The sequence below is a fragment of the Megascapheus bottae genome, unplaced genomic scaffold (assembly GCF_031878675.1).
Source record: "Megascapheus bottae isolate mThoBot1 unplaced genomic scaffold, mThoBot2.hap1 H_1, whole genome shotgun sequence".
NCBI classification, from domain to species: Eukaryota; Metazoa; Chordata; class Mammalia; order Rodentia; family Geomyidae; genus Megascapheus; species Megascapheus bottae.
This window is the reverse complement of record NW_028327858.1, coordinates 2196646-2209490: the sequence shown is the minus strand read 5'-3', so window position 1 is coordinate 2209490 and position 12845 is coordinate 2196646. Positions and strand designations below refer to the sequence as shown.

General features: G+C 38.0%; 1 protein-coding gene across 5 annotated transcripts in view; it reads right to left on the bottom strand.

Annotated features, from left to right (window-relative positions):
* The window catches only part of LOC150038995 (inactive ribosomal protein S6 kinase delta-1-like), a 152286-nt gene that overhangs the window by 59418 nt on the left and 80023 nt on the right, over window positions 1-12845 (bottom strand). For all 5 annotated transcript variants that reach the window (XR_016534575.1, XR_016534574.1, XM_090328150.1 and 2 more), the window contains exons 7-8: window positions 12492-12607; window positions 3752-3844 (exon numbers count right to left, since the gene is read on the bottom strand). Coding sequence is in view for 3 of the 5 variants with exons in the window: in XM_090328150.1 (XP_090184276.1) it covers window positions 3752-3844; window positions 12492-12607 (209 nt within the window). In the remaining 2 variants the exon portion in view is untranslated. The remainder of the gene's footprint in view (window positions 1-3751; window positions 3845-12491; window positions 12608-12845) is intronic.

Here is a 12845-nt window from a genome sequence, read left to right as displayed (position 1 = left end):
ATGTCCTCCCTTTTCATCATTCTTCCCCAGCCTGATGATTCTTACAACTGAATGCATACCAGTTTATTTATATCCCAACAGCCCTAATCTTCAATTCCTTGTTACATAACTATGTCAATAAAGGATTTTATAATCCCAATTCAGGAGCAGAAAGTAATTTACTTCTGTTTGAAAACTAAACCAATACAAAACTATGGAATTATTGTCCCTCTAAGTAAAGACAATATTATTGTATAAAGGCATTATGTAGCAGTCTCTTAGTATACCAGTGGGTGTCACTCTGTAGATAATAATTTTGAGATTATTATAAAACTCCATTCATTTATCAAATACTTAGAGAATAGTCACTTTGTTCCAAGTTTTATTTTAAATATTAAAAATGAATTCAGAAATAAGCACAATATAATTTTCATGGAACTTACAGCTTAGATATCGATGAATCAGTTTGCTTTATTTCCTTTCTACTTTAAACTTCATAAAAACCCTTTTCTGTAAGTACTTCCATACAGAATTACATTTTCCTATGTTAATAGCCAATACTCAACATAATTAATAATGAACAATATAATAATGAAACAGAATCAGAGAAACATGTATGAAAGTTAAAGTATTCTATATATTTTCTGGGCTTTTTTATTTCTTTTTATTTTATTGTACGGAAAATGTAAAGAGGGGTTACAGTTACATTTGTCAGGTAGTAGGTGCATTACTTCTTGCACACTGATACCCCTTCTCATGTTTTTGTCCCCATTTCCATCCCCCTTCCGGGCTTTTTTTTCTTGTTTTGTTCTCAATCTGGGCCTAGGTTCTGTCCTTGAGCTCTTTTCTCAAGGCTAGAACTTTGAACCACAGAGCCATTTCTGGTTTTCTGATGGTTAATTGGAGATAAGAGTCTTGGACTTTCCTGCCTGGGTTGGCTTTGAACCCCAATCCTCAGATTTCAGTCTCTTGAGTAGCTAGGATTATAGGCATAACCCACCAGCATCTGGCATGGGTTTTTAAAGTTTTTTTTAATACTTCTCTTCTAAACTCCACGTTTCTAAAACCTAAATGTAAGGTATTCCTCAGTACAGTAGAAACCATCTTAAATAACAAATTATATTTTTTAATTTATCTACTTATATTTTTACAAATGGATATGTTAAAGACTATTTTCAAAGTTTATTAATTCCAAAATACATAGCTCCTTATCTCTACTTAGAAAATGGCATCTGCTAAGTGCTAAACATTCTTCCCTGTTTAACAAAGTAGTAATAAATTATGTGTTAGCATAGAATTTAGGAATTCATTGTCAAAATCCCATATTTTGCAAACATGTGAGATTCAAGGTGACTTGAAGCTTACAGAAAAAAGAAAAAAAGACACTAAACATCAGAAAGACTTAGCCAGGCCTGCTGGCACACAATTGTAATCCCAGTATTTGAAAAGCTGAGGCAGGAGACCTCTGAGTTCAAGGCCAACCTCTATCACATAGTTAGACCCTGTCTGAAACAAAACAAAAAAAGAAAGAATGCAAACAGAATGTTCTCCACACTGAAGCAGCTAGAGAAAACATGCTTGAGGAAATATTTCAGGCTCTCACACAAACGAGTCTTACCACTTAGTAGATTAAGGTTAAACATTGTTTTGATAAATTTATTTGAAAAAAATAAATAGTACTTGGGGGCCAGGAACATAGCTTAGTGGTAGAAGTAGAATGCACAAAGCCCTGGGTTTGATTTCTCAGTACCATGTACTCAGAAAAAGCCAGCAGTGGCGCTGTGGCTCAAGTGGCAGAGCGCTAGCCTTGAGCAAAAGTGTCCAAGGACAGTGCTCAGTCCCTGAGTTAAGGTCCCAGGACTGGCAAAAAAAAAAAAAAAAAGTTGGGTCGGGCATGGTGGCTCATGCCTGTAAATCCCAGATACTCAGGAGGCTGAGATCGGAGGATCATGGTTCAAAGCCAGCCTGGGAACTTAATTCCATGAGACTCATCTCCAATTAACCACTAGAAAACTGGAAGTGGCACTGTGGCTCAAGGAGTAGGGCGGTAGCCTTGAGCTGAAGAGCTCAGGGACAAGGCACAAGCCCAGGAGTAGAGTGGTAGTCTTCAACTGAAGAGCTCAGGGACCGCACTCAGGCCTAGAGTTCAAGCCCCATGACAAACAAAAAAAAACAAACAAACAAGCAAGCAAGCAAGAAGGAGTGGGGGGGAAGGGCAAGAGGGGAGAGAAGGAAGAAAAATTAGTGCTCATAAGAACAAAACACTACCAGTTTCAGGGAATATTGACTTAATGTCCCCTTTGAATATTTCATACTATGACATTATCTAAATTGTTTGAGATGCATTGCATATTGTCCAGTTGTAACATGGAAGTACTCAATGAACATTAAATTACAAATGAGTACTAAAGTACTTCAGAAAGGGATGTCTGGTGGTGACAAAGACCTAAATCAACTCATACATTAATATTATTATATAAGACTTTCTTTGATGATCAACTATACTGAAAATTCAGCTTTATAGCCTGTAGTTTTAAAATTATACTTGTAAACTATCTGATAGTTAATTATAAAATATTAACTTTTGTTAATCTGAGTTATCACCAAACTTCCATGTACTCATTGGCAGACATTTCTGTTCATGTAATTTTATTCCATTCATAAAAATGTGTGTGTGAGTGAGTGTGTGTGTGTGTGTGTGTGTGTGTGTGTGTGTGTGTGTGTGTAGAGGAGAACCAGTGTAGTAGGAACGCACAGATTTTGGAGTCAACAAGGATCAAGGTTGAAATCATGGCACCCCCATATATTAACTCTCTGGCTTTTGGATAAGTCTGCTCATGTGTTTTAATATCACTTGCCTGACAAAATAAAAATTATAGTAATATGAGGATTAAATAAACTGTTTTTGTAAAATGTCTAATTTAGGAATGCCACATAGTAGGTGCTCAATAACTGGTAGTTATTAAGGAACATTCCCTTTCTTTTTAACCATTAAAATGCCTACACCTAGGCCAGGAATTTGGCCTAGTGGTAGAGTGCTTGCTTAGCATGCACAAAGACCTGGGTTCAATTCCTCGGTACCACATGCATAGAAAAAAAACGGAAGTGGTGTTGAGGCTCAAATGATAGAGCTCTAGCCTTGAGGAAGTCCAAGGACAGTGCTCAGGCCCTGAGCTCAAGCCCAGGACTGGCAAAAAATAAAATAAAATAAAATACCTATACCTAACCAGGTGATAGTGGCTCATACCTGTAATCCTAATTACTCGGGAAGGTGAGATCTGAGGGTCCAAGTTCTAAGCTAGAATGGGCAAGAAAGTTTGTGAGACTAATTTTGCGCCAAAAAGTTGTGACTCAAGTAATAAGAGTCTTAGTCTTGAGTAAAAACCCAGGGACAGAGCCCAGACCCCCAGTTCAATTCCCATGATGGGCACAAAAAAATAAAACAACAACCCCCCCAAAAAAGAGTAAAATGTTGATCACAAGTTTACATACTTTTCCATATTATAACACTTTCATAAAATAAAACCCCTTACTCAACTGAATGCCAACAGATATGCACCTTCTCCTTGTGCTCAAATATATTTTGCATGACCTTACATGAATTGCTTAGATAAAAGCTTTTTCTTTTCTGCTTTTGTTATTTTAAAGTGCAGATGCATTTGAGTCATTTTCTCCTTTTGTTTCATATCCTTAAGATCCAAAGCTTCAAAGACAGAGTGTCAGCATGTAGTCAATTTATGACTGAACTCTTGAAGAGACACTGAAGAATTACCTTGTCAATCACCCCAAGGACTCTGAAGGCCTTCAGCTCCTCGGCAGGGCTCCTTAGGTTCCAAGGGGGCCTTGAACTTAGTGATCCTGGAGGCTAATGGAAGATATCAAAGATTACACATCAATCAGGGAGGTACTTGAAGGAAGACTGCCTGCTGAAGCAAATGCCAGGCCAAAGGAAACTAAATTTATCATAAATCAGAGAAGGGAAAGATAAAAGGAGAAAGTTTCTATTTGTCTGTAATGTAAAATGAAAAAAATAAATAAATAAAGGAAATCAAAAAGAAAAGGCAAGAAAAAGTTGCAAGTAAATAAAGCATAACATCGAAAACAAAGTTTTAAAAAGAAAAATTAATGAGCTGATAGTTTATAGAGCAATAATTCAATTTAAGACTATAAACAGCTATTGTGAAGCTTTGTAACAAATGCATAACTCCTGCTAACAATGACAACCTTATATTCACCCTTGACAGATTAAAATAATATAGAAGGGAGAAAGTAAAATGAATTAATGCATAGACTTGTAAAAAGAGACACAAGTCATTCTCACAATAGTCCTTTCATGTTACTTCATAAAAATAAATCATATATTTTAAGAGGAAGTGACAACTTCAAGTTCAACAAGAAAAATTAGCAACAATTGTGAAAAATTAAGAATTTCCATAATATAATCAGTAATTATGAGAATGGAAATTAAGTGGTGATTCACAAAAGAAAAAAAATTCTCCAAATATTTTGCTATCTATGATGTGAAAGACAACTTGTTAGCTACAAAACAGACACTCCCCAAAAAACAAAATGACAGAAAAGTTCAGTGAACACAGAAAAATATTTCAGTACACCACACAGTTAAAATAAGAAATACTGAACTCCAATTGTTGATTTTAGTTTTTCCCCTCCTGTCAATTAGAGACATTCTAAAACCATTTCCATTTAACATTTTCAACTAAAGTACTATTGTTAATTCTTCTCTTAAAATGGCAAGGCTGTGAAAAATGATACATTACATACTTAGAGAAGACCTTATTATCAAAAGCCTATTAGAGTAAAGGGGAAACATTTCCTCTGTGAGTAAAAGACAAATATTCAAGATGGGAGAACTCCTAAGACAGGACCACCACCACACTACAGAGCTCCTTGCAGAAAGGATGTGTCCACATTCATCCTGCTAGTCACAGTGCCCAGCATGCTGTTCGTAGGTGGTGAGTTGAAAGGTGTAAAAGAAAGCACCAAGGAAGAAAAAGCAGAAAGGGAAGGAAGATAGAGAGAAAGATTGTTGAGGTAAATTACAACTGAAGTTTTCTAAAAGTAGTCATTCTAATTGTCAATTTTTTGTTTGCTTGTTTTTACATTTAGCAAGCTAAACACTGATTTCAGCACACAGCAAAGAAGCCCCATAATCTTTGAACTACAACTTTCAGATGTAATTATTAAATAATTGTTATGTGCAGGTAGAAGAGGCAGAACTTTAGACACACACTTATAAAAGGGGTTTCATTACTTCTTTCCTCCCTCTCTCCCTCCTTCCCTCCCTTCTCCTCTTTCCAACTCTCTCCTCTTATCTCCCATTGCTCCCTTTCTCCCTTCCTTCCTTTCATCTGGGGTAAAAGATGAGCAGCTTTACTCCACCATTTCCTCTCCACTAGGTCCAAAAACAATGAAGCCAAGTGTCTTTATATTAAAACCTCACTGGGAGACAAAAGAAATCTTTCCTCCCTTTTTCTCACATAATGCAAGGAAAGAAAGGGACAAAGGTTGATTTTAAATGCTACCTGTAAATAAAGTTAGTAAGATGACAGTACTATACACAGGCTTGAAAAGGTATTTGCCCAGTGGGAAACTATTTCAAAGTAATGAAGGGAAGAAAATCAAATCAGTCAGTTTTCACAGGCCTTAATAGCAAGAAGGAAAGTCTACACCATAAGCTCCAGATTTAAATAAGGGCTTGTAAAAGAAATAACCCAGTGAAAATGGTAATGGAAGGAATGGGTAAAAGATGGGAATGGTAAAACAGTAATAGGGAAGGAATGGGTAAAAGATGGGAATGGTAAAACAGTAATAGGGAAAGACCAAAGACAATATGATCATTAACTTCTATCTATTCAAACTTCTATAAATGCTTAAGATCAGAGAAAGGAACAAAGGTAGATCATGAAATAAGATCAATTTAAAAAATCGTGTAATTCTCATACCTAGAAGCATTTAGATTTCCTAGGGCCCTATGGATCTATTCCTTTCTTCAGATGGCAGAAAGAAACATAAATCCACAGAATTTTAAGAACAGAGACAGTTTGGAGATCAAGTCCAACGTTCTTGGGTTTTTCCCATGCACATGCGGAAAACTAAGAAGAAACAAAGCTAAATAATCTAAGATCATAGCTGACTTCTTTGATGAAAAAAAGTAAGGTTCTTTCATTTAGACTAAACCTAGGAAAGACTGATTATATTCATCTGCATTAAAACTGAACATGTGGTTAGAAGAGCAATGAGACAAGATGTTATGATGACTCAACGGGGGCACGTCCACACACTCAAATCCCTAGCCACCACCTACGTCAATTCTATACCACCATGCAACTACTAAGTATCGAGCTCTTTACAAATATTATCTAGGAACTAGACTTAGTATACTAGTAAACACCCAGTTATCTAAAAGGTGAAGCTTATCTTGTTCCTATCTGGAGATTCTGGTTATCAATGGTTGTTTACTTGCTTCTGTTAAGTTGCCCTTTCAATTGTCCAAATATGCGTTCTTGGGCTAGGATGTAGCTCAGTGGCAAAGTGCTTGCCTAGCAAGTACAATGTCCTGGGTTCAATTCCCAGTACCAAAACAGAAAGGACCAAAAAAAAAAAAATTAAGTTTTTTTTTAAAAAGCCAAACAACAAATATCCATTCTTCTTCACTAATTATCCACTTTCACTGGGCAGTATCTCCAATCCTCCAAATGCTGGCTCAGTAGCTCAGTACTTCTCAAGCTTTAATATATAGGCATATCGATGGAGGATGTTATTCAATGGAGATGCTGATGCCACAGCTCTGACGTGAACACCTAACCTTTCCAAGTGAGGCTGATGATGCTGCTTCCCTAACTCCATTTGGAATAGGACTAGTTACTCCTCCTCAAACAGCTTGAGAGAGAGTCATCACTCTTGGAGAAGAGCAAGTAAGTAATGTAGGCTTTAAAAAAAGATACACTACCTTGAGAGAGCTTGTTTGGAGGTTCTAGCAGGGGAGCACAGCTACTCGTATACCCTTGACCGAAGACCGGTCCTCCTCTATCAGGGATGGTCGTCCTCTTCGACTGAGTGCACAGCTTTGGGAGGGACGCACATGGAGCGGTGAGGGAGGAAGGGGAGACCTGCCTAGCCAGCCAGATCAGCTGAATCAACCCTGGCGATCAATGGGGTGACAGATGTCGCAGCCAGATCATCCTCACATCCCTGGCCTAGTGGTAGAGTGCTTGCCTAGCATGCACAAAGACCCGGGTTTAATTATTTAATTCCTCGTTACCACATACATAGAAAAAAGCCGGAAGTGGTGCTGAGGCTCAAGTGGTAGAGCTCTAGCCTTGAGAAAGTGCAAGGACAGTGCTCAGGCCCTGAGCTCAAGCCCAGGACTGGCAAAAAAAAACCACTACCAAAAAAGTTATCAATAACCCAAACTCAAGGGAAAAACAAAAACAACAAAAATTAACCATCTAAACTCTAATATCCAAATATACTAGAGCTCCTGAGTTTGGATTCTTCTGCAGATTTTTGGTTTTGCAAAGGCTGTCCTTGGCAAGTTACAACCCTAATAAGCAATATTCCTAGACTCACCTGGATCACTTTGCACACCTGACACTTAACTGGAGGCCCATCACTGACTTACACTGCCTTACCGCCATTTCTGCTTAGCCCATGTCTCCCTGAGATTGAAACAATCCTACATTTTAAATATTTGTTAAAAAAGAATGGAGAAATACAACGGGGATGGGGGAGGGAAATGGGGACCAAGACATGTGAAAGGGTATCCATGTTTCTGAAGTAATGCACCGCACCTTCTATTTGGTGAATATAATGTAACCCTTACATTTAATTACAATAAAAATATATGGAAAAAATAAAATAAAATAAAAAAGAATGGAGAAATACAGCGACTGAAATGTGTAATAGAAAAGGACATGTAAGGACTAGGAGTTTAAACTACTGGCAGAGTGCTTGACTAGCATGCATGAAGCCCCGGGTTCGATTCCTCAGTACCACATACACAGAAAAGGCTGGAAGTGGTGCTGTGACTCAAGTGGTAGAGCACTAGCCTTGAGAAAAGCCCAAGGACAGTGCTAAGGCCCTGAGTTCAAGCCTCAGGACTGGCAAAAAAGAAAAGGATACTTAAGCTAGACATTTGTGGCTCATGCCTATAATCCTAGCTGCTTGAAAGGCTAAGATTGGAAGGATCACAGTGTGAGGCCAGCCTGAGCAGGAACATTCACAAGAACCTTCCCCAAACCACAGTTAGGCAGTGTGGTGTATACCTGTCATTCTAAGCCTGTAAGAGGCTGAGATCGGGAGGATCTCTGTCATAGGCTAGCCTAAACAGAGAGGTCCATGAGACTCCATGTTCTTGAAGGAAAGCTAGATACAGTGGTGTTGCCTATTATCCCAGAGACATGAGAAAGCCAAAAATAGGCAGACCAAGGTCCAAATGTGTGCAGTGATGGCATGGATCCTGAAGAGAGCATCTCCCTGGCAAGAATGAGAGTCTTGAAATCAAACCTCAATACCAACAAAATAAAAAGAAAAGCATTCTCTGTATTATAGCAATTGTGCTCAAAGTCTACAAAACAGTCTACAGAAAAGACATATTCTCTACACTTTCACTTTCATTCGTGCCTTGTAACTGCATCACAATGTATTGTTACTTTAAAAGCTACAAACTTTTATGTCCGGCATTTAGATAATTTAATGTTTCTTTTTCTAAATTTTACTCATATTTACTTTAAAAGTTCTACAACCAAAAATAGCATATATGTTAGTATAAATCTTTCCCAAGGAAATTCCCCTTTATTATTCTTAAATTATTTAAAGTCACCTACAATTAAAAAAAAGAAAGGAAGGAAGAAAGAAAGCTTGTCTCCAGTTAAGATTTCACTTTTACTTCAAACAAAGATCATTTCCATTTTATCTGAAATCTGCTCTTCAAATTTTCTTGGAGCCTTTAGTAATGAACTAATGAAAAAAAGGAAAGGGCAGAGGATTGTTTTTTTTTCTTCTTTTCCCTCTTTTTACAAAGAATATTAACATGTTTGGGAAGTTTAGAATGTCAATATTTGCCATGAGTCTCTAAAATTCAATAAAAGCAAAAGCTCAACAATCATACAGATAGGCAGGCAGGCAGGCAGACAGAAAGACAGACAGACACACACACACACACACACACTCAGAAGAGTCAATTCTTGGGCCAGGAGTTTGGCCTAGTGGTAGAATGCTTGCCTAGCATGCACAAAGACCCGGATTCGATTCCTTGGTATCACATACATAGAAAAAAAAGCTGGAAGTGGTGCTGAGGCTCAAGTGGTAGAGCTAGCCTTGAGAAAGTCCAAAGACAGTACTCAGGCCCTGAGCTCAAGCCCAGGACTTAGAAAAAAAAAACTGCTAAGCTAATTATGAATGAACCTCTTAAGGCATGTAACTTAAACCATTAAGAAGAAGATAAAGTCATACTTGGTGGCATATGTCTGTAATCTAGATACTCAAGGGGCAGAGATTGGGAAGATCATGGCTGCAGGCCAGTCCTGGCAAAAAGTAAGCCTAGAATGGTGATACATACTAGTAATACCAGTTACATGAGAGGTGCAGGTAGGAGGATCACAGTCTGAAGCTGGTCCTGAAGAAACATGTGAGACTCTAAAAGTAAATAAAGCACAAAAGGGCATTCTCAAAAAGGGAAAAGAAGAAAGGAGGAGGGAGAGGAAAGATTAGTCCTAATAGGGAAAGCCTAAGTAGAGTAATACAGAAAATAAAAAATACGAAGTATTTAAGAAAAAAGAGAAATATCACTCCTACTCTCACTTCTAGTCTCCTTGCAGAAGAGCTAAAGAAGAAAAGACAGTGCCAGACACCAGTGGCACATGCCTGTAATCCTAGCTACCCAGGAGGCAGAGATCTATAGAAGTTCAAGGCCAGCCCAAGCAGGAAAGTCCATGAGATTCTTATCTCCAGTTAAGCACCAAAAAGCCAGAAGTGGAGCTGTGGTTCAAGTGGTAGAATTCTAGTCTTGAGCAAAAAGCTCAGGGCAGCACTCAATCCCTAACTTCAACCACTCCCCTCCCCCCAATAAAAGAAAGAAAAGAAAAAGCTACAGATCAGATCCAATACATTCCACCCCTTCTAATATAATTTCATACTATTCTGTTGGCTCTTACCAGTCTCTTTCAGTTAATCAACTATAGAGATATTTGTATCTTCAATTATGCTATAAACTTTGCAACAACAGGGACTTTAATACAGCTTTAATACAGCTCCAAAGTATATATTCTTTGAGGCTACACAGTCTTCATGGTAGACTAATACATAATATAAAATAAGCAGCTTTCTTTTTTTTTTCTTTTTTTCTTTTGTGGGTCACAGGCTTGAATTCTGGGTTTGGGTGCTGTCATTGAGCTCTCCAGCTCAAGGCTACTACCCCACCCCTTAAGCCACATTCTCACTTCCGGGGTTTTTTGGTTTGTTTTGTTTTTGTTTTTTTAGTGATTAATTGGAAATAAGAGTCTCTCATTGTTTAGTACCTGGGCTGGCTTTGAACCTCGATCCTCAGATCTCAGCCTCCTGAGTAGCTAGGATTATAGGCGTGAGCCCCCACACCTTGCTATAAACAGCTTTCTAATACTAGATTGCTTTAGCTTTATTTTCAGTAGAAGTTAGAACAAGAAGAGGAATTTTGACTGACCTATTTCATGATTCTATCCTATGGGTCAAAACTATACAGTAGGTTTTATATACTTTTTCACTTATGACTCCAAAGAAGGGCCTTCCAGACATTGTAAGAGAGTTGTATAGGTTGGGGAGTAAATGAATAAACAAAATTAGAACATTCAAAGTTAATGTTAGGGAATTCCTAAGATGTGGGATAGTTATATACAGTACAAGGTGAATTTAATATAACAAGTTTCAGTTAACAGGGCTCATGTTATTTAATGCTTTTTTTTTTTTGTCAGTGAAAGTAAGGATAAAAAGAGGGTGCCCTGGGGCCAGGAGTTTGACCTAGTGGTAGAGTGCTTGCCTAGGATTCACCAAGGCCCAGGTTCAATTCCTCAGTACCACATACATAGAAAACAGCCAGAAGTGGTGCTGTAGCTCAAGTGGTAGAGCTCTAGCCTTGAGAAAGTCCAAGGACAGTGCTCAGGCCCTGAGCTCAAGCCCAGACTGGCAAAAACAAACAAACAAAAACAAACAAACAAAAAAAAGCGTGCCCAATTCATGAAAAAATGGGAATTAAATAAAAAATGCTTAAAAATTGTTCAAAAAGATAAATTTCGCCAAATACGATGGCTTATAACTGTAAATCCCAGCTACTTGGGAAGTATAGACGCTGAAGACTGAGATTCAAGACCAGCTCAGGCAAAACAGTTATTGGGACTCCATTTCTACAAACAATATGAGCATAGTGGTATATATCTATTATCCCAGCAATTATATGACGAATATTTAGTAGGAGCTCAGCCCAAGCCAGCTTAGACTTGAAAGAAAGAAAGAGAGAGAGAGAGAGAGAGAGAGAGAGAGAGAGAGAGAGAGAGAGAGAGAGAGAGAGAGAGAGGCACGGAGGGAGGGAGGGAGGGAGGGAGGGAAGGAAGGAAGGAAGGAAAAAGTGAAATTCTATCTAAAGAATAACTAAAGCAAAAAGTGGTGGATTTGTGGCATGAGTGAAAGATCTTAATAACTATGCAATAAGAAAGCATTATTAGCTCATTATTTAGATACAGAAGCTGATACTAAGGAGTGGTGTTAAGTATCTCCTTGAATAGCTGGACATAGTAGTGCGTGCCTGTCATCCTAGCACATAGGCGACTGAGAAAGAAGACAGAATTTGAAGCCAGGCTTATCTAACGAGGCTCCCTCTTCACTTAACAGCCAGATATAAGCAACCCTACATGCCTCATGGATCAATTTAAAAAATACTTTTTTTTTCCTTCTCAAAAAAAAACCCTGCATTTTATATAAAGGAAGAATAAATGAAAAGTTATTTCCAGAAATTTACCAAATTCAGATAGATATAAACTATAATAAACTGTAATGTTTTCAATTTTAAGCACTTATCTGCCTTATACAAGGGGCTGAATAAGACTGTCAGAACTATGCCTTTATAGCTTCTGGTGACTGACAGCAGAGCCTTGGAGGACTTATACATAGTAAGTTTTAGCATGAAACAATAAAATGATACAGGTACTACATAAGAATCCTAAGTGCAAATACAGACAAGTCTGATAATTACTATCATCTTATTGATGGAGAAACTAAGGATATAGACAGGGACTAATGAAGGTTCAGAAAAGGAGAAAGGAAAGTCTCATTTTATTCTAACTTGTTATTTTGCCATAATGTTTTTTTCTACCAATAAAAGAATTACAGAAAAATTACAAAGAATAAAATTTTCACATATTCTGAATAGAAGTAAAATCAGAAAGAGTGTGCATGTGTACATGACAGAACACAGAGACAGAGGGAAAGGGCTAAAGAAAATAAAAGCAAAACATCAGACCTACCTGAGATCCATCATCAGGCTGAGGTTGTCTATAGAGGGTAGAAATACTCTCTGCCCGCATGAGGTACTCTGCAGTTCTCCTCTTCACAGCCTCTCGTCGCCTAGGGCTTGACTCTCCTAAGTGGTAAAAAACAAAGCCTGGTCTTGTAAAAAGTAAACACATGCTGAGTGGTGGCTCATGCCTATAATCCTAGCTTCTCAGGAGGCTGAGATGCGAGGATCATGGTTCAAAGCCAGCCCGGGGAACTAAAAAAGTTGGTAAGACTAATCTCCAATTAACCACCAGAAAATCAGAAATGGCACTGTGGTACAAGGGGTAGGACAGTAGCCTTGAGCTGAAGAGCTCAGGAGTGAT